Here is a 22650-nt window from a genome sequence, read left to right as displayed (position 1 = left end):
ACTTAATTTAACTAATAGTCAAGTCAAGTCAACCTTTATTTCTATAGCGCTTTTTACAATACAGATTGTTTCAAAGCAGCTTTACAGTGATAACAGGAAAACAAAGTTTATTTTGGCTGTACAGCAAATCACAATTAGGGCTGCACAATACTGGGAAAACATGCAATATTGTTGTTGAGTATTGCGATAACAATATTTCTTGCGATATGACATTTCCCTAGAGAAATGCTAGTTTTATTAAGCTTATTTATTTATTTTTTAAAATCATTTATATATGTAATGATCATACTAAAATAAACAGGTAAGCTAATATTCTTCTGATCTTCAGAAGAATATCTCCGTTTTTTTCAGAAGGAGTTACACTTGCAAAACTTTGATTAATGGTTGTCTGTGAGACTCTGTTATTGTTAGCCGTTTTGGTAGATTTGGGCTTACACTTTTTGAAGTCTTCTTAAAGCTCCCTGAGGTTGCGTTCCAGATGACTGTGGAGATTAGTTGTATTTCCTCTCGACGTGGCCACAATTTTTCGGCACGACTTAGTGACACCTTCACTAATGTTCACATATTGCGTTTTTTGCACGTGCAAATTCGTTATTTAAAATGTAGGCGCGCGGCGCGCGCTTATAACGGAAGCACGTTTATCCAGGCCCGCCTATCCCGCGACGAGATGAGAACACAACTTTTCAGAATGCTGCAAGCTCACTGCAGGTCATGTGACAAAGACCAACCGATCAACTTCGGCCTTTCCGTAACAACATCGAACAGCTGATCATAGCTGTACAGGGCAGGTTTTTATTTCTCATCTCCATAAATATATCTAGTAGTAAAGCTAATGCAAGGGCTAGAAATCAATTAATCCTTTGCTGATACTTCCTCGTCATCAAGGAAAGCGCTCAGCGCAGTTCATGGTTGCATAGCGGCCGCACCGCGCTTTCCAGGCGTTTTTAGACGTGATATGTGAACGGCCCCTTACACAGTACATGCATTTGTGACACGTCTTCTCTATTGAAGCCAAAATATTGCCATATTTCAGACATACAGTTGTTTTTAGGCTCAGGTTCTTCGCTGTTGTCATTTTCCTCGCTTGTCTCTACTCCCGCCATTAGTTTTTATTTCCACTCTCTGCTCTGAGCCACTAGGTTCCCCTTTGGGCGCGATCAAGCCAATAGCATAATAGCACCTACTGGGGAGGCGGGTATAAAGATAGTAAGGCCCCATTTGATTGGTCGAATTTGGATAAACAACCTATGCATGCATGCAACACACAAATGCTTGGCACAATTTTTTTACATAATTTATCACACCTCTCTGTGATACGAATATTTCATATACTATTATCGCGATAATGATAATATTTCGATATATTGTGCAGCCCTAATCGAAATAAGCCGAATCGGTTTAAGCACGATTTAATGTTTAGTAACTTTACTGAGTTGATAAGGATTAATCTCGGTTTAATTTATACAGTGAAGACTATGCAGTGTTATTTTACATTTGATTACTTTATCTAAAATGTACTTTATCACTGGTATCTAAAATGTTGTTGTCATAAGCGCATGGTCGGAAAAAAGTATTTATGAGTTTATTATACAAGTTACTGGCCATTGGCAGGTGTGGTAAAAAGTTAGTTTTAGATGTGTGTATACACACATACACACACACACACACACACACACACACACACACACACACACACACACACACACACACACACACACACACACACACATACAACCCTGGGTCATTGCTCCCAAAAGTGGGATCTTATCTGTGAAGAAAGAGAAGCTGGAGAGGGGTAGTATGAATTCTGACAATAGGCAAGACTGATCACCTGTATGGCCAGAATAGACGGATGAAAGAATGAGAGGAACAGAGGAAAGCGGGGAATTGTATATCGTTCTGATCATTTGGCATGCGCTGCAGTCTATCATTCCCACAATCATCTCTCGCTTCTCTAAATTTGACCTTTACGGCGTGTGCGCGTCGTCATCTCTCTGTCTCTCTTACTCTCGGTGACATTCGATCCCTGCGAGACACCTTTGTGTTTAAAGATCACACTTAGCATGCAGGAGAGAGCAGAGGGCCGCCATTACATGCGCTTATAAACGCCTCATTGAGACAAATGCCACCATTTTCCTCACATAGTCCCCAGAAATGAGCTGCCCTTCTTTACATAATGCCTGTAACCTTCATCTGTCAGGAGCTGCCACACGCAGAACTCCCACAATCCCACTGCGGTCATATGAGACTACTGTTAAACCCTGCGGTGTGTGGCGTACTCCACTTATTTATCTTATACAAGCTTGCAAAGTTTTGGAATAGTCACACAAGGAGAAATAAGCTTTAATTAGGAGCCAAGCACTGAAAGTGCGTAGGCACCTCTTGAAATCGTTGGCGTTCTTATTATTATTATTCCGTATGGAAGTCTATGGCAGCCAGAACCTCTTGCGGGAAAGTTATGAAATTTGGCACACTGATAGAGGACAGTCTGAACAGTCACCATAGCAAATTTGGAGTCTCTAACTCAATCCCTCTAGCATCACCAACTGTCCAAACTTTTACTCATGTTTATGCTAATAACTTTTGAACCGTAGAGGCTAGAAACAAAAATATTGTTTCCTCTGATTACGTGGCTCAAGCCGATTCGATTGCAAACTTTGTATGTGTCATTGTCACTTCACTCTGACCACATCGCATCAATTTCATAACTGTGCCACCTATTGGTCGAAAGTGATAATCCATTCAATCATATTTTTAGTTACTGTAGATATGAATATTCAGCTATTTTGCCTTAAATCATCTTAAAATGTCTTTAATTGCTCCTTGCTGCAGTTGGTCTGACACTCCCCGCCATGTTGGCATGTCTTATCGTCTTCTTGCGCTTGGCCCCGATAATTGCTGCTTGCAGCTATATTTTTTCAATGTAATCATAACAAAACCATAAGACGCGTAATGGGAAAATAATGCATTCAATGTTCTTCTGTTTACAGAGACAAAAAAATCCATTGATAATTAAGTAACATGTTTGTCATTGTCTATTCGGGGGGGGGGGTTTCTCTGCACTTTGAGGGTTGTGCTAACTTATCAGGTTAACAGCTCATGCTGATGTTAATTATAGCATTACACAAGGTAGTTATATAATTCATGAATCCTGCATATAAAAAAAATATAAAAAAACATGTTTTATTTTATTTTTATAATGCACTTAATTTTCAGTTTTCCATGCTTTTTTTTGTGATTGCACATCTTTGTATTTCCGTTGGGTAATGCTTGTGTACAGAAATTACGCTCTTCACCTTTAAAACCACATCTAAATGTCACATTAGCTGATTGTGATATAATCTTATTTGATTTTCCTGTGCTTCGCAGATCAGAGGGCCTGATCCACGAATGGCTCCGAGATACAACGACGTGGATCGACCGTATGCCTCCGTGCCCAGGTAAGCCTGTGTTTGCGTGTCCATTTTCACTTATACCGAGGTTTGTGTGTTCTTGTACCATATGCTGGACATATGTGGCACCGTTGGATCCGCAGAGTCAACAAAACAAGACGGAGGAAGGTGGAGGGACTTCCCTTCCTTCACACACACACACACACACACACACACACACACACACACACACACACACACACACACACACACACACACACACACACACACACACACACACACACACACACACTCAGTCTAATCCTCTTTCAGCTCCCTAATTAAATCTTGAGTGTTTGCCTTCCGAGAGCTTTCCTCATCCCGGAATATTCACCTGATCTGCTCCCAAAGGACTGGGATCCAGACAGGAAGCTGGGAATGCTATCCTGGCTCACATCCCGGGATCTTAAGTGCTTCAATCATTTTTCTCCTGAAACATACGCAGATATGACGTGGCTCCACTGTGGCGTCTGATTATGAGTAGGTCATAGTGTAAGCAAAATGGTTTTGTGTTGATACTAAAGGCCAGTAAAAGTCATATTTGAATCAAACTTAACTCTGATTATAATTTAGATATTTTTAAAGCGATCTGACATGATTGATGTGGCAAAATTCGTGGAAATGTTCACTAAAAACATGGAGAATTCTTGGTTTCTTGTAGTTTACAAACAATAAAACAACATTTTATCAATTTTCACTTTGTTTTTGACCCATAAACGAAGATTCTGTCATCATCCAGTATTTTGAAAAAAGTATTTTGTTCATACAGGAAAAAAAAATGTTGTCCATAAAGTAAAAAAGTCAGTGGGGTCTAAGGTTGTTTGGACCACAACGTTCTTCAAAATATGTTACACAGAAGAAAGAAAGTCAAAGGTTGCGTCTCAATCAGCTCCCTAGTTCAGTAGTCAGGGCACTGGTTAGGGAGTCGGACAATTGTAAGGCCTGTTTCAATCGCTTTCAATCCCACAATGCACCGTGAAACCAGGGAGTATCGCTGCTCACTATGTTCTCTTAATGGAAATTCTGAAAACCAGTCATAAATCACACAACATATAATGATTTTGAAAAATCAAACCGTTATTTAATTATATTCCAACATTAACACAATTAATCGCTAGACAGGTAGTGAACATAATCTAGCTAACATTTATAGTTAGTTAACAGCTATAAATGTTCTGATGTTGTACAATGAGGACGGTGTAATATCGCCGTAAATAGTTCCCAGTGCCTCAATGTGTAGTGAGTGAGGCTGTTTAATGTTTACCAGTGCCCGAATTCATGAACACGATATACTGATTCACGACCTAGAGAGCGGATTGAGACGCACCCACACAGTTTTGAAACAACATGAGGGTGAGTAAATGATAACAGAATTTACATTTTTTGGTGATTATAATTTAGATATTTTTAAAGCGATCTGACATGATTGATGTGGCAAAATTCGTGGAAATGTTCACTAAAAACATGGAGAATTCTTGGTTTCTTGTAGTTTACAAACAATAAAACAACATTTTATCAATTTTCACTTTGTTTTTGACCCATAAACGAAGATTCTGTCATCATCCAGTATTTTGAAAAAAGTATTTTGTTCATACAGGAAAAAAAAATGTTGTCCATAAAGTAAAAAAGTCAGTGGGGTCTAAGGTTGTTTGGACCACAACGTTCTTCAAAATATGTTACACAGAAGAAAGAAAGTCAAAGGTTGCGTCTCAATCAGCTCCCTAGTTCAGTAGTCAGGGCACTGGTTAGGGAGTCGGACAATTGTAAGGCCTGTTTCAATCGCTTTCAATCCCACAATGCACCGTGAAACCAGGGAGTATCGCTGCTCACTATGTTCTCTTAATGGAAATTCTGAAAACCAGTCATAAATCACACAACATATAATGATTTTGAAAAATCAAACCGTTATTTAATTATATTCCAACATTAACACAATTAATCGCTAGACAGGTAGTGAACATAATCTAGCTAACATTTATAGTTAGTTAACAGCTATAAATGTTCTGATGTTGTACAATGAGGACGGTGTAATATCGCCGTAAATAGTTCCCAGTGCCTCAATGTGTAGTGAGTGAGGCTGTTTAATGTTTACCAGTGCCCGAATTCATGAACACGATATACTGATTCACGACCTAGAGAGCGGATTGAGACGCACCCACACAGTTTTGAAACAACATGAGGGTGAGTAAATGATAACAGAATTTACATTTTTTGGATGAACTATCCTTTTAAGGCCAAAAAACATACTTAACCCTCTATGGTACGGTGTTGCCTCCAGGCAACATAGTCTATTTTAGCTTTTTTTTATAAAAACATAATAAAATGTAATTGTTCAATGCTCTCTAAGGGGAGGGGAACTCAAATACTAACCAAAGAAAATGCAAAAGAGTGGTCACATGACCCACAGGGGTCCATTTTGTTCCCTCTTTCAACACACGTGCACATGTCACATGGCTCCATATTTTCTCCACTGAAAAGGGCATTTTTCACAAATTTCTGTCCAAATAATCAGCCACAAAAAATCAGAGTCACCTTCATTGGTAAGTAAAGAAGTATTTTCAAAAAACTTTACATTATATATCATCAAATTTATCATAGGAAATTACATAAAACTGCTTGTTGCCTCGAGGCAACATTGTACCATAATGGAATCACATAAGGCCATGCCAGGCATACTACGTATGAATACAATTATATTTTATTTGTAAGGAAAAGAGTTTGAATTATCTAAATGTATCTGTATTTTTGCAAACTGAAAACTTGGCATGGTTCGACGGGACATTTGGCCACTATAGTGGGTAATCGGACAAATAGTGGGTTCGTGGGAAAGGGGCGTGGCTTGGGAGTGGTCAGCGGGGGTCGATGGGGTATTTGGCCTCTATAGTGGGTAATCGGACAAATAATGGGTTTGTGGGACAGGGGCGTGGCTTGGGACTGGTCAGGGGGTCAACGGGACATGTGCCTACTATAGTGGGCAATCGGACAAATGGGTTAGTGGGACAGGGGCATGGCTTGGAGCCGGTCAGGGTGAACAGGACATTTGGCCACTATAGTGGGCAATTGGACAAAAAGCGGGTCCATGGGACGGGGGCATGGCTTGGGACAAGTCAGGGAGGGTCAACGGGACATTTGGCCACTACAGTGGGCAATCAGACAAATAGTGGGTTAGTGGGACGGGGGCGTGGCTTGAGACCGGCGGTGGGGTCAACAGGACATTTGTCTACTATAGTGGGCAATCGGACAAATAGAGGGTTAGTGGGACTTGTAGGGGTCTCGTATTTCGGGGGGTTCCCGACGGGCCCCTGGAGGACCCCACACGGGTCATTAGGTCGGCCGAGGAGGTCTTCCAAATGTTTGATCTTGCTGTTGTTGAGGCCTGGCCTTCATATTAGGATAATGTTATAGTGATTGTAAATGTTTTACCTTGACACAGCATGTTTTGATGTTTTTTAATGTTTTGATATGATAACTTGATGATATAATGGTTTGTAGTACTTGCGTTCCACGATGGTACAATGTTGCCTGAGGGCAACAGCTGGATAATAAATGTTACTTTTTATTAAATATGAAATGTGTAATTCAATAAAAACTTGATAAATCTGTTTGTTCAAGTGTTTAGTTAAATAAATTGATGTTTCAATAAATTATATTTATATTTATTTATAAATTTCATTTTTTTTCATGAAAATGTCAAATGTTTAAATTTGTCCATTGTGGTACAATGTTGCCTTGAGGCAACAAACTTATAATTAATAAATAAATAAATAAATAATGATAATGTTTATTGATATTGCTATAGTGTCAAATTTTAAGCAGGAAAAACATAACAAATATTTTTTTTTCTCACTGATATCATAATGCGTACCATAGGTACACAATCCTTCTATCTTCGTAAATTTCTTTCCAAAATGTGTCTGAAATCAAATCAGAATGCAAAAAGAAATATGTCGCATATTCTTGATGATGCTGCTAATCCACAGAAACGGGCATTAGCATTTTCTTAATTAAGTTTTCTCACGCAAGTTAGTAAAAACTGCATTTTGAGGAGATCTGCACCTAAATGCTAAGAGACACCTGTTTTTATAAAAGCAAGAAGTACCATGATATTACCATGTTTTTTGGGTTTTTTTTGGACATTTACCACATTTATTTAGTTAAATAATGCAATGCTTTGAAGTATCTTAGTGGGGATGCTAGTAAATACTTTGGCAAATTAAAATGACAATCGTTGAGTAAATTGGTATGTGTTAGCACTATACTATGGTACTACCATAATCTGTAGTTAAACCGTGCAATTTACGTCGATTTGGACCGTTTAGTCATTTTGAAATCCACCCAAAGCCACATCAGAGCATAATTTCTAGAACTTAGACCTGTAAAACACCTACAAATGAGACATCAGAGCAAGTTGGACAAAGTTATCCTTACTTATAAAATCATTTGTTTTGACTTTTCTTAGGCTCCACATCTTGTTTTGATATTTTCCCCCAAAATAAACTCCCACCTCAGCCCTCCTGCGGCTCCCAGCTCTCCCCGAAGCCCCGCTGTATTCATAAGAGCGGACTATTTAAATGAAATGAAATACATTTTTCAGGGCTGAACTTTGTGCTGTGGTTCCCTCGGGGTGCTCATTCAGGCCCATTTCCTTTCAAATGACTGCGCTCCGTTACATTAGCATATATTTCCCAGTGCGCTCTCTCTCTCTCGCACTCTCGCTCTCTCTCTCTCGCTCTCCCAGTGTGTGCATGTGTGACTCAGTAGAAGCAAAAGTGCTTGTTTCTGTCTTTTCTAAAAGTTCCTTAAGGCTGAAACCGATCACTTCAAACAGTATGTCACATCACTCTTGTCACAGAGAGCAATTTTATACTGTGTTCCTCTGTAGGAGCCATAATGCAGCAGTCACACACAATCCCTCAGTTTGCTGCAGGCCTGAGGCTGGGTGATGTGGTGTAGTGGTTAAAGCTCAGAGCTGGTAAGCAGAAGGTTGCTGGTTTGAATCCCAAATGAACTAACCGTGAGCCGTCACTATTGTTCATGGCGCTGGTCAGCAGTAAGCCTAGCCTGGGAAAACCCAGACAACTTCCGGCAAATTTAGATTTGCTCTGCAAGTAATCTGGCAAAGAGCTCATTCAAGCCCATTTCTAATCCCTCGAAATCGCGGCACCAATCAGAAACTTTGTGGTGGGCTTTACACAATGACGATCGCTCTGATTGGTTTTAGGTCTATCCAATTGCGCCCAGAGGCATTTGAGCGACACCGTTGGTGAAGCGCAGCAACTTTTAAATGCATTATTATATTCAAATTGCAAACACATGAGGACAGTCTCCATGAAAGACCGACTGGCAGATGAACGTGCTACTACATTTCTCTCCGAAACGGTAGGAAATTAAATTAGATTTAATAGAGGATTTTAACTGTGACGAGATGATTGACAGGACAGTTTATGTGACAGGATGCACGCGACAGATCCGTCCGATAAAGATGACGAAGTAGTATGTCCCAAAGCTTGCCTACTTTTTTGCTACACATTCAAAAGTAAATACCTTTTCTTCACAAAAAGAGTACATACTTTTATGGCGTAGTGTAACTAAGGCGAATTGGGACGCAGCATATGGCTTTACACGATGACGATCGCGATCGCTCTGATTGGTTTTAGGTCTATCCAATTGCGCCCAGAGGCATTTGAGCGACATCCGTTGGTGACGCCCCTTTGGAAATGAGTTATTAATGAAGCTTTGCCAGACCATAACTCAGTTACTACTGAGAATGGTCTGGTTTTAACCAGGCTACAGTAAGCCGGCAACATTGTGAAATTTCCACTCCGTTTTATGTTTTGTTATGTTACATTTTTGTTTAAAATGTTTCCTTTTAAATGTATTTTATGTAATTCTCTCACGTAATAACTAGTAATCATAGTTTGTTTCAAAATGTGATATGGCATTATTCTCTCTATAATGTAATTTAAAGTCCCTGTAAAGGCAATTCTACAAAAAAATTCTAAACACATTATAAGTGCTAGAAATGTATTGCTGAAATGTATTGCTAAAACATATTACAAAGACTGAGAACTGTGAAGTACTAAATTGTGGAGTTAGACCGTTAAACAGTTTTTCACCATTGCTGTGAGCCGGATTTTTTGGGCGGTGCTAAAACGGGGTATTGATGACGCACTGCGGCCCCCTGAGCTTGATTGGGCCCCTACTTGATGACGCACGGCGTCACTAAGCCTATCGGCGCTCAATGGCGAGTTACTATAGACAGCCTACAGTTTGCTAGCTACTATGCCCACGGCTCTGGCTATACCTTCGTCATGTAAATGCGTATTTCCTGGATGCAATCACTTAGAAAACAGATCGGTGTCCTTATTTCAATTTCCGAAAAATGATCATATCAAGAAGAGGTGGATTAATCTTGTGAAGAGCTAACGTTACCTTGATGGAGAGCTGATGATCACCACCACACCCGCCTCTGTAGAGATCAGGATAGTTTACTTTCCAGTGAACTGGAATTCACTGATAATCCGCTGTTACTGGTGAATGGGGCCGAACCGACTATCTCCCGCTGTCCGCCTCGGCCTTCATCCTCCCGTCGCGCCGACATGCGCGAGTCATATTTCCCGCGAGTGGGCGTGGTTTCAGCGCAGCCAGCGGACACGCCCCCAGCGTTTGAGAGCTGAGACTGCTGCTCATTTTTTCGAGATTTTGATAGCTTATTTTATTTACTTGGCGGCTTTTTTAATCATTAAAATTGGGCTGGGTGGCTAATAACACATTTTTCGGTGGTATGACAAACTCAGAACACATACTTAATTTTGACTTTACAGGGACTTTAACATAACTCTATATGATTCATGACATGTTTTTACAGTATTGTTGTATTTTTTTTTTTACATTATGCTGCATTACATTAAGGGTGTGTTCGCACTTGTAGTTTGGTTCGTTTGGTCCAGACCAAAAAGTTCTGGTCCGCTTAGTGTTCACATTGGCATTTTAACACCGAACCTAAAGATACTGAACCTTAAGGCATAGGGATAAGTTCAACCTGATTGGTCGGCTTTTATTGCGTACATCTGGTGACGGAACATACCGAACATCTGAAACAATGCTGTGTTCTGGGCTAAATGCGCTTGTTGTATGTGCAAAGCTACATATGATGGTATATTGACCAGCTGAGAACTAGTGAAGAGCTTATCAAATGTGTAAAGGAGTCAAAACAGCGGCAGGAATCCCTCCGTCACACACACAAAGACACACACAAACAAAGATCTGCAGCGAGGAGACGTGGTTCTGATGCCTGTACCGAACTGTGATGGGAAACATCACGACTATGACGAGAAAAAAAGCGTTCTGTTCTTTTTAGAGTCACATCTTGTGACATCATGTCCTGTTTTTGGTTCGTTTACAGGTCTTTGGTCCGTGTTGAGTTCATATTTCATTCGATCCGCACCAGAGTTCATTTGGAAGTGGATCGAGACGCATCTTTTCAGCGTCTCTGTCCACTTGTTTGGTGGCACCAGGGTTCGGATGGCAGCGTTCACACTTATTCAAATGAACCGCACTAACAGAGCAATCGCACCAGAGTTCATTTTAATCGAACCAAACACGCCAAGTGTGAACACGCCCTAAGTTGTGCTGTGTTGTTTACACTGTATAGCGTTTCATTTAATATAAAATATATTTTCCTGAACTATATAAATGTTTTGCTACCAACAGGTTAGTTTTACTGCTCTCGCATAACCCTCGTCACCTTGTGAGAAACTAGTAATAAACTTAAGGAATGCTTTGTGTCTTAGGTCATTTCATTTGCATACAAAAGAATCATTTCCGTTAGCGTTTAACCTCAGCAGGAGGTGGATTAGGGTGAAGAGCTCTATCTATCCCAGCAGACTCGCCGGCTAATCGGTCTGAGTCTTAAGCCTGCATTTGATTGGATAAAGATCAGCCAGAGGCAGGAGGTTACACAACGCCACGGTTGTCTGCAAACAGAGGTTGAGAACTGGACTCCACCGAGTACAGTTTGGATCTTTCCGCCTCAGCATGTGTTTCAAATTAGCTCATTTGAAACAATAGTTTCCCTGAAACCAAATCATTAAAATTAAAGGAAAGGCTCCATGAAGCTGGAACAGACAACAGAGCCGTCAAGAAAAGCCACCAGTTGTGCGACCGCCAATAAAAGCAGCACTCCTGAAAACATTCAGCTCTGCTGGAGAGCATGCAGTGAAATTGTGATTTAAGAAGTATTCGTTTATTTAAGATGGCGAGGTTCTGCCTCTATGAAAAGGATGTTTTGATTCAGATTATCAGGAAGGAGTGTGCTTTTCTTTGTTCATTCATCTTGGCAACAGAAACCACTGTTACTTCTTTTCATTCTCTCATGACATCTCACTCCGCTTTATATTGCGTTTTGGCTGCGGCTGCCGCTTTGCTTCCAAGTAAATAAAGCGCAGTGACTGCGTTCTGCTTTAACATTGTTTGCCTTGAAACACAGGAGCCGTAATGAAATCAGTGTTTGGAAATGAAACTCTTATTTTGTTTTCTGCCTCTGTTTTCCCTACGGCCTTAATGTCTGGAACTAGTGCCATAGATGAAATATATCTAACCAATTCTACAAACAATTGGCTATAGATTTATATAGTCTGGCAGACAGGTCGATAGACACAGTATCTGTCTGTCTGTCTCTCTGTGTCTGTTTATATGTCTGTCTGTCTATTCAGTAAGATGGATTGTCTGTCAGTCTATTTTGTCAGATTGTCTGTCTGTCTGTCTATTTATCTGTCTATCTGTTCATTCAGATATTTCTATTGATCTATCTATCTATCATCTGTCTGAATGTATTTCATTCGTTCTATCTACCTACCTATCTATCTACATATCTACCTGTCTGTCTGTCTGTCTGTCTGTCTGTCTGTCTGTCTGTCTGTCTATCTATCTGTCTATCTATCTGTTCATTCAGATATTTCTATTTATCTATCTATCATCTGTCTGTATGTATTTCATTCGTTCTATCTACCTACCTATCTACCTACCTATCTATCTACATATCTACCTGTCTGTCTGTCTGTCTGTCTGTCTATCTATCATCTGTCTGTATGTCTATCTATCTATCTATCTATCTATCTATCTATCTATCTATCTATCTATCTATCTATCTATCTATCTATCTATCTATCTATCATGTCTGTATGTATTTCATTCGTTCTATCTATCTACATATCTACCTGTCTGTCTGTCTGTCTATCTATCTATCATCTGTCTGTCTGTATGTCTGTCTGTCTGTCTGTCTGTCTATCTATCTATCATCTGTCTGTCTGTATGTCTGTCTGTCTGTCTATCTATCTATCTATCTATCTATCTATCATGTCTGTATGTATTTCATTCGTTCTATCTACCTATCTGTCTGTCTGTCTATCTATCTATCTATCTATCTATCTATCTATCTATCTATCTATCTATCTATCTATCTGTCTATCTGTCTATCTATCTATCTGTACGTCTATCTATCTATCTGTACGTCTATCTATCTATCTATCTGTCTATCTATCTATCTATCTATCTATCTGTCTATCTATCTGTCTGTCTGTCTGTCTGTCTGTCTGTCCGTCTACATACAAACTGTAATTTCCTGGTCTTGTTTTTGTTATGGTTTATTGTTTAGTCAGTCCATTAATCCTTTCTCACTCATTGACTGGTCATAATTTCATCCTGTTACTTCTAATTCAACACACCCTCCTTTGTTCGCCCTCACCCACCAGCTGTTTGGCATTGTGTGTGCACGTCTGTCTCTGGGGGAAGACACAGGAGTCGAGGTCAAATTAGGAGCCAAGAGAAGAATTTCCTTCCGAACGTCTTGGGCAGGTGCAGGGAGCTCTTGCTAACGGATTCCTCCCTTGTCGTAAGACGGAAAATATGTTCGCGGGCGGCTCGCTCACTCGCACGCGGGTTTCTTCGAGCGTCGAGTGTTGATTAGTGCTAGTGTGAGAGAGATGGATTGCAGGGCTTGTCATTACTTTGTTTTTTGCTCTTGTATGTTAAATCACACCACCTACCGCAGGCTGTAGTGACTTTCACACACAAACGCAAGCTCGAAGACATGTTCACTCCATTGGATTATTAATGTGAATTCAAAGTTGGTCAAATAAACACATGTGGTGCTATAACACACACACAAACATGACCTTTACCATAACAGCACGTCCATCTCTTACCCATACATGCACGTGCTGGTCCATCGATCTCAAACACATGTGCTTATTCTTACACTCCCTCTCACACACATAATTACGAACACTTGCACACATCTGGCCATCACACACACACACACGCACACACACACACCCGTTGCTCGCTCAGCTGTGACCCTAAGCCTCTGGGCTTACTTTAGGTCACTGGATCACAGGGTCAGTTGTAGGGTATGGCTGTAGTAGTGTAGTTGTGTCCGTCCCAGTGGAGAAGCATCAGTGTGTAAGTCTGCTTTAATCCTCAGCTGCCAGCATACAGTCTATAACCCACGGCATTTCTCATTATGGCTAATCTAGCACGCTAACTTCGGCTCGAAGCCCACTGTAGTTATCTCACGGTATAGTGGGCATGAGGTATGTGTAATGTATTCCAGTCTAAATGGGGTATACACATATTCTAGTGTATATGAGGTATATATCATTTGTTGTACACTAATTGGGGTATATAATTCAGTTTACATCAAATATTCTAGTGTACAGGCTATATATATGGTTGACTAAATGGGCTTTGTACCATATATTTGTTTGAGGTGTATGCCTGTGAAATATTCTAGTGTAAATTGGGTATATATTATGTGTTATTGCCTTATATTTCAAATGTTTGTGAAAATGAGGCATGGTAAATACTCTATTGTATACGAGGTATATATCATGCAATGCACATTAAATAGGTCATATTTTAAATATTCTAGTGTAAATGGGGTATGCATCATGTATTATTGCCTTAATGATATATGCAGTTACATTGCAGATATTTTAGTGGGTTATATGTCATAACCAACTAAATGGACTTTAATATATTATAGTGTACATGGGGTACAGTATGTGTCAAATGATAGTGTATATGAGGTATATATAATATTTATCCTATGTTCTAGTTTAAATGATTTATCATAGGAAGTATATATCATTCTACAGTATTTAAGATAAATAAAGTGTAAATATGATTTTCTATAGTATACATGTATAAATCATTAATGCTAATGTGTTTTAAATATTATATTCTAGTATATTGAATGTGAGGTTTGTATCATTTGTTGAAATGTGTATAAGTTTCATATTTTAGTTTAAGTTGGGTATTTATATTTGATAAATGAATCATTTAAGTTAAAAGTGATATGTATATGTTCATATATCCCCTTGATGAGGCAGTTGGTAGAAATAGGCAAATTACGTCTAAAAATGACGTCTTTAAAATAATAATAATAAAATATATATATATAAAAAAAAAATATATATATTTTTTTTTTTATTTTTTTTTATTTTGTATTATTATTATTTTAAAGACGTCATTTTTAGACGTCATTTTTTATTTTTTTATTATTATTATTTCATATATATATTCATGCAAACAGCTCTATATATAAAGTGAATTGTAAAGTTTTAAAGATGCATTCCCTGAGGTCTCACAAATGTTTATTCCTGTTAAATCCACCTACAATTATTACCTATTAGTTTGCTGTAAACATAAAATTACTCTTCATAGAAGCATTTGTGTTATGAGTGCTGGTGACATAGTCTCTCTGAAAGAACAGAATGAAACTGCATTTGTTAGTCTGGAGTCTTGAGTCTGGCTATGTTTGGCCTTTATCTGTCTCCAGCGTTTAAACGAACACACACACACTGCGTTTAGGGTTAAGACTGCAGTATTTCTGTTTCAGTTGTTCTTGGGTGGTCAGAGCTGACAGACACACTACACACGCTGCCGACGGATCATAACCACACACACACACACACACCACAGTACAGTGCACAGTCCACACACACCCACACACTTGTGTTTGTAACTAACTTTGGCAGGTGAAATAGTGAAGGGACTACAGTCACGCTTTCGAGTGAACTATATTAAACATCAACCGCTGCATGCATGAAACCCTCACACACGTGTTCTGCAGCGCAGGCTTTGACATAAAGGTTGCCGGCTCCCCGGTGTTCGTTTTTTTTTTTTTAGAGGCCACGTGGAGCTTGATGGATGGTAGATGGATGTAATGTAGGCCGTAACCCTGAAAATATTAAGAATGCAAATGCATAATGTAGTTTTTTTTTCTTTTTTCTTTCATATAGCATCCATTACCCTTCTATCTCCAGATGCCCTCCATTTATTCACGTAGTTTTGTGAAGACCCCTGCTTCATGCTTTTTATTTCTTCGGTCCTGCTGTAGCCGCAGCTTTGATCCTTTTTGGCTTAATTTCCCAGACTGCATACAACAAACCCTTTTGTTTTTCATGTATTATTCACAAGACACATTTACTTTAAAAATGATAAGTAGTACAACCTTTTTTTTCTGTGCAAATCAGCGAATGTAAATGTTTAATTTGCAGGAAGTTCACACATTAAGTGTTCCAGTTGTGGAGTTAACCTTCTTCCTAATGTGGTTTACCTTCCTTGATTTTGTACCAGAACAAAGCTGTCATTGTTCCCCGATGAAGAGCGAACCCAACCTGTAAAAAACACTGAATAATATATCTTTGGCCGAACAGTAAGATCCTGTTGCGTTCACTAGCGTGGAATAATGGTGTGTTGGTTTCCTTGCAAGGCTTCTTAACTAGCTTAACCTGCAAAAAACTTTGATAAGCCAGCTTCAGAAGAGCCATGGTTATGTTGGTTCGCCAGTTAGACCATGACAATTGCCGTTATTTACTCGCCCTCCTGTTTTTACAAACTCATATGCTTTTTTATTTATGCCGTGGAACAAATACTGAGAATTTTAAAACCCTAACCACATTCGTCAAGCTCCAGAAAAGGCAAACCAACATAATTAAAACGCCATAAGAAGTCATATTTGACTATAAATCACGTCATGACTATATTTCAAGTCTTCTGAAGTCATATGATAGATTTGTGATGAACAAATGAAAATTTAAGTCATTATTATCTGGAAATCTTTTCCACAGCAAAAAAATGGGGTGAGAATGTGATTGAATAAAGACTTGATTTTGACTGAAGTCAAATAATTAAGTTATCGTAAAGTCATATGACTTCAAATGTCCTGAAATGACATTTATGGAATTTGTCAAAATGTATTGTTTTGTATTACGTTGAAAAAAAATAACAACAAAGATATGGAACAACATTATGGTGGGTAAATAATGATAGTGAAAAATGACCAACTATTCCTCTAAAAATCTTAGCCTTGCTAGTTCCTTCATTAACTCTGGATTTGGTTTTCCAGGAGGATGCCCGTGGAGGACTATTCGAACCAGAACTGGTCCGGCCAGAGAGACCCCGTCCATAACCCGAACCCCATCTACGAGACCAACTATCCTTCACGCTCTCCCCGGTTGCCCGTACCCAGACCCATGGAGGCCACGGGCGGTGACTACCCTTCCTCTCCAGCGCAACAGAGGGGTCCCATGAGGTACGATATCCCGCCCTCGTCCAACCCAGCTGCCAGAGGACCACCGCGATATGAAACGCTAAACCAGGGGAACTATCGGACGGCCAGTCCTGATCACTACGGGCCATACGGAGACGAACAATACCAAGATCCCCGGCAGAAAAACCCAATCGGAGCTGTCTAGAGGAGGACGAAGTCGGTTTGTGTTGGAAAGGCAAGTGGTTGTGTAAAGTAGGTCATTTTGTCCATTTAAGGGGACACTGAAGGAACAATCTAATTCATTTTCTTAGACGTATTCATAGCCATCGATTACTGATTGATTAAGTAAACTTTGTGATTTTTTGTTTGTTTTTGTTTTTCTTGGATGTCAGCCATTTTTCCTCTTAATTAGCAGGATGGGGATGAATGTGTATTGCTCAGTTCTGGACATCAACTAAATTTTACACCAGAGTCAGTTTGAATTGTACAGCTTTACAAAGCATTTAGGGTTGTATACTGTATATGTACGTTTTGCATGCATTTAATTCATGACATCACACAGATGTGTATATGATGGTCCGCTGTGGTTAGTATGGCCACCCTAGTTGTACCTTTCGTTTTGTTTATGATGTCATTGATAGCATCTAATTATGCTAAAATGTCAGATTGCTTTATGATTTTTCCAGATGTTTATATACTGGGTGCCTTATGCTAGCTCGGGTGAGAAGAAATTTACCATCAGTTTGTGTATTTTGTGGTTGAAGAATGTTTTTCTTTTAGATTTTTATTGCATTTTATTGCCTTTTGCAGTAACCTTGTCATCCTACAACACTCCATTAACTTTTTGTGGGTTTTATTCTATGAATCAATCCTTAAGTGTTTTTTTTTTTTTTTTTTTTTTCGTGCAATGTTTTAAGGGTAATATTCTCTTTCTATCACCTTCCTCCTTGTTTCATTTTTTTTTTTTTACTTTTCTGGGATCCAAAAACAAGGAAACGGCTGAGGTTCCACAAATGTCTGATCTGATCTCAAAGTCTCGAACAACTGTTTTGACTTTTATCTTGGGTTTGAGATTTTAACATTCCTGGCATTTGTTTTTATCGTAGTGTGAAACGCTGCCCCCTAGGCGCAGTGCAACTTGTTGCGCAGTGTCCTTGGTTTGTTTATTGTCGTTAGAAAACACGTTACCACAGGATCCCGTAAGAACCAACTTCGAAAACAAACATAATGAATTTTTGCACCTACTTTATATTCAGTTTTTGCACATTTAATGCCTGAGTGAAGTGCAGTAAAATGGCCAGATTGAAACTGGAGATGCGGAGAACATGCAGAATACAGTACATGAAGTTTCTATTGTTATTTTTTTTGTCTTGTACACATGCTACTCATAAATCAACTTAATACTATGTATGGATATTCAATCTTGTGTCTGTCTCGTCACTGAAAAGTTGATTTTTGGATAATATTTTTATATCACATTTTTCATTCAGTGTTTATGGAAAATCTATCTTTGTGTTTATTTTACTTGGATTTTATTAATTGAATCTTTTTATATGTGTTTTTTTTTATTAACAGCATTTAAAGGATTTTTTTTTTCTTCAATTTATTATGAAAGTTAACAGAAGAGATAAAATATTGTGCAATTTTTCTTATTTAGCCTTTATTTGTCAAATTAAATTCGTTTTTTTTGTGTGTGGCTCTTATATTTTTATAAAAATCAAGATGCTGGTCTGCATAACTTGTGAAATCAAATAACATGGATGACAACACAAAGTTTTATTGTTTTGATACCTTATTCTTACTGTGTAGTTTTTATTTTTTAAAGCTGTGCAAATGTTGTATTAAATGGAAATAAACGTGTGTCTTGCCATTACCAAAAATGAATCTAGATGTTATAGGCCTCAATTTTGCGGCAAATAAAATGGTTATGACATCAGTTAAGAATGGTTACGACATTTTGGTACCTTATTTGTTTATTTTAAATCAAATATTGTATGTTTTTAAATTTTTTGTGTAAATAAAATGGTGTTTTGGTTTATGACAGATTGATGATGACCTCAGTTATGATGACATCCCTCAGTGAAGCTGTTTCATTGTTCTTTTGTACAGTCGTATAGCTTCAAATTCATAATGATGACTGAGTGAACACACTTATCTAACATTACTGATAATTGCTCCAGCTGATTAGTACTAATTCATCCTCTACCAATTAAGCTACGGAGGGCTGCGCTGAAGTTATTAGGGTCTAATGGACCTATTTGGAAATCTTGCTGATTAGGAACTTGGCATTAAAGTGTTTGCATATATCTTGGCAAGAATTTCTGTTTAATTAACCCGTGGATGAGGAGAGAGAGATGTTAGGTGGGATTAATGCATTGTGAGAGCAACAAAAGGTTGATCAAATCTGAAAAGAGATAAAAGAACTGTATCTATTGTGTGATGATGTCAGTTTAATCTTCATTATTTAGGGAGAGGACCACCACGCGTGGTTATGTTCAGCACTCTCTTTCTCCAACATTATTTCTTGCTCTTGTAAAATGTAACGTATTGATATACTACGCAGACTTATACTAAATTGTTTTAATATGGATAAAGAAACTAGCATTTGTTTACAATAACAATACAATATCATGTGCTCATCTCATGGGATCTGCCAGGTTGCGTGACCTCTTACATTCCGCAGATTTCCTCTGATGTTTATAAGTTTTAAGTCAACTACATACAGACTTATTAAAAGTACAGTAGCAAAAACTTGTTTAAAGGGGCTATACGTAGGATTCAGAAACCCTTGTTATTAGCGACATCGGTGGCCGTTTAGTGAACTGCAGCCAGCAACTTGTTTCTCGTGCGCACGCAACGTACAAAAGACTGAACGTGATTCAAGGCCCCGATACACTCACGAGGAAGTTCTTCAGAATAGCTCTCTCTGCATTATCCTGGACATTGTAAACATTCAGTTCAGTTCAAACATCCCGAGTCCTTCACATAAAAATACGTTTACAGGCTTTCATAAGCACTATTGGGACGGGATGGAGTAATATAATTTTTACCACAGGACATCTGTAATATTAATGGCCAATTCGCATGGGATAAGATATCTCAGTAAAACTAGCAGAAGTCGATATACACACCGGCGTCACCCTCATGTCGTCATGTGTATTACGCTGCTTCCTGATATCACGTGCGCAAACACATATAACCTATATTTATATATATAAAACAGTTATGTCCGGTCGAACAATGTATTAATTAACTTCAGATTGGATTGAGTTGGTAATAGGCACTTACCTAACGCTAAAAGATGTTTCGTGCCTCTAACAAGTGCTTTCGATCTTCTTTCTGATCTGAATGGTATGTGGAAAACACTTGAGTTTTGCCACAGACTCGTCCCAGCATCTGAATGCTTTTTCAAGCGTCTCCACACTTGAAAAACCGCGGAAAACTACTTTTAAACACGAAATGATGAAATATTTACGTACATATTTACAGCGGGTCTATTCGCACGGGATTAGTATTACCTGAGGTAATGTTTCCAGACCTTTTTACTGAAGGTAAAAGTCGCCGTAATCTTTACTGACATTGTCCATAATGATCACTGAGATGCACATTCGGACGGGACTAAAATCACAGAGAAGCTCTGGTAATTATTACTTTACCCCTCCTCTCCATGTTAAACTAGTCCCGTCCGAATAGGGCCATAGACAACTTAAGATGTTGGGGAAGATTTAAAGTTTCATTACAAGCTGTTTCCACATTGGCAATAAAAAAGCGATTAATACGTGAAAATCTGTAATTAATAATTTAAAAAGTCTTTGGGATGTGCTGGAGTAGACTTTACAGGGTGCTTGACTCTTGTAATAAAGAGCTTGTGTTGTCAATGCAAGAGTCCGGCACTCTGTAAAGTCTCCTCCAGCACATCCCAAAACCTTTCAATGAATTTAAGGTCTAGTTAAGGTCCAATTCATGTGTGAACATGATTATTCAAACTCCCTCCCATCCATTCTTTCATAATTTGAGCCTGGTGAATCTTGATAGTGTCATCCAGGAATATGGCTATGGTATGTCTTCCTACAGGGTTGTTTAAGAAATGAAAAGCTACACACTCCATCAGTTAGGGTTAGAAGAACTGTTCCCAAACATATAACATGCAATCATAGACTCTTAAGCATTTGCCTATTTAAATCCATACTGTGAATTTTTTTTTTTTTTTTTTTTTTTTTGGCTGGGCAGTGTATACATGTATATATAAAATTAAATAATCCGTTTTAAATTAATACGTTTCAAAAAAGTATACACTGACAATTATTTTTGAAGTATTGGACCTCTCATTACACCAAATTTAATATACTACTAAGACTCATGTACCATTCCCAATAGGCCCCCTGTAATGGCCTTGAAGCTCTCGATGACCTCACTATGAAAATGAAATGCACATTTCATCCCTCTGTGTTCTTGTCCTTCACAGTCATCAACCGTTTATTTCAATTATGTCCTCTCCTTTCATTGGCGAGTCTCATATCCGTGCTGATCTTGCCAGTTGAGTGGATTTTGCTCATTTCATTATGCTGCCATTATAAGAGACTCCAGCGAGACGTTATCAGCGGAGCCTCAGAACAGACCAGCCAGAAAAATACTGGCCTGCCCTTCACCTGCCTTAAAACACTGCATGTAAGTGCCTTCAGTCACGAGTGCGTCATGTAATTGCTAAGAGCACACCTGTTTTACAGCCAACACACTTCAAGACATCCACCCTGCTTTTAACTCAGAAATCTGATGCTAACTGAAATATAGTTTGCTGAACAATTTTGACATTGAGCACATACTGATCAATCTTCAGCGCATAACAGGAGTGTCAATGTTTTGCTAACACACAAACATCTAATTGTTCTTCCATCTGTTTTTGTTCAGACTCCCATTATTTCTTGGATTTAGCCTGCAGATTCAGTAAGTTATCAAATTCTACACACACACACACACAGAGTTTACAATGCAAACGCCACCAAAACCCACTTTTTCAAAGAGGCTTCTAGACCACGACGTGCATGGAGACCGAAGATCAAGTTCAGTTATACATGCATTGTATTATACATTAGATGACTGCATTACTGTAGCTATTAGCAAGATGTTACAAACCCTACATTCAATGTCTACAACAATGACTAAATGGCTAACATTACCAACAGCCCACATGACTTGAGGTGACGTCAGCCAAAGTCATTTTAACCGCGATCTTCATACTATTGATCATTGATTAAGAAAACAGTCCTTCACTTAGAATTGAATAGATTATCAATGATGTATGCGTATTTACATTTTGCGGTATCAGAAGCAAAGGTCAAGTCAAATCGTCCTCCTTTAGAATGACATGAAGCTTAATTTAGATCTATAGTACTTCATCCACACACACACAGCTAATGACCTTCCTCAGCTGACCGGTTGGCATGGGCCGTTGGAGGTGCTGCCAGGTGTTTTGGTTGACAGAACAGCGCGGGCTGCTCGTGTCCCACATTTCAGCCGCAGTATCGGGTTCCTGCATCAGGATAAAAGGAACGCTCCTATTAGCTTAGTGCTAAGAGCTGCGGCCGGCAGCCAAAGAGATGTGTATCTAAGACTCACTGCATTGGCACTGATGTTGGGAATGCCATTTTTCCTTGCACACAAAGT

General features: G+C 38.8%; 1 protein-coding gene across 2 annotated transcripts in view; it reads left to right on the top strand.

The window, feature by feature from the left end:
- pard3ba (par-3 family cell polarity regulator beta a) overlaps positions 1–18922 on the top strand; it is a 176255-nt gene extending 157333 nt beyond the window's left edge. For both annotated transcript variants that reach the window (XM_082163761.1, XM_082163760.1), the window contains 2 exons: positions 3370–3440; positions 16843–18922. In XM_082163761.1, coding sequence (XP_082019887.1) covers positions 3370–3440; positions 16843–17191 — 420 coding nt within the window. In that variant the 3' untranslated portion in view covers positions 17192–18922. The remainder of the gene's footprint in view (positions 1–3369; positions 3441–16842) is intronic.
- The last annotated feature ends 3728 nt before the right edge of the window (positions 18923–22650 follow it).

Source organism: Leuciscus leuciscus (assembly GCF_965113295.1).
Source record: "Leuciscus leuciscus genome assembly, chromosome: 3".
In the NCBI taxonomy this organism is placed as follows: Eukaryota; Metazoa; Chordata; class Actinopteri; order Cypriniformes; family Leuciscidae; genus Leuciscus; species Leuciscus leuciscus.
Note: the sequence above shows the minus strand (reverse complement) of the source record. Positions and strands in the feature narration are given on the sequence as shown.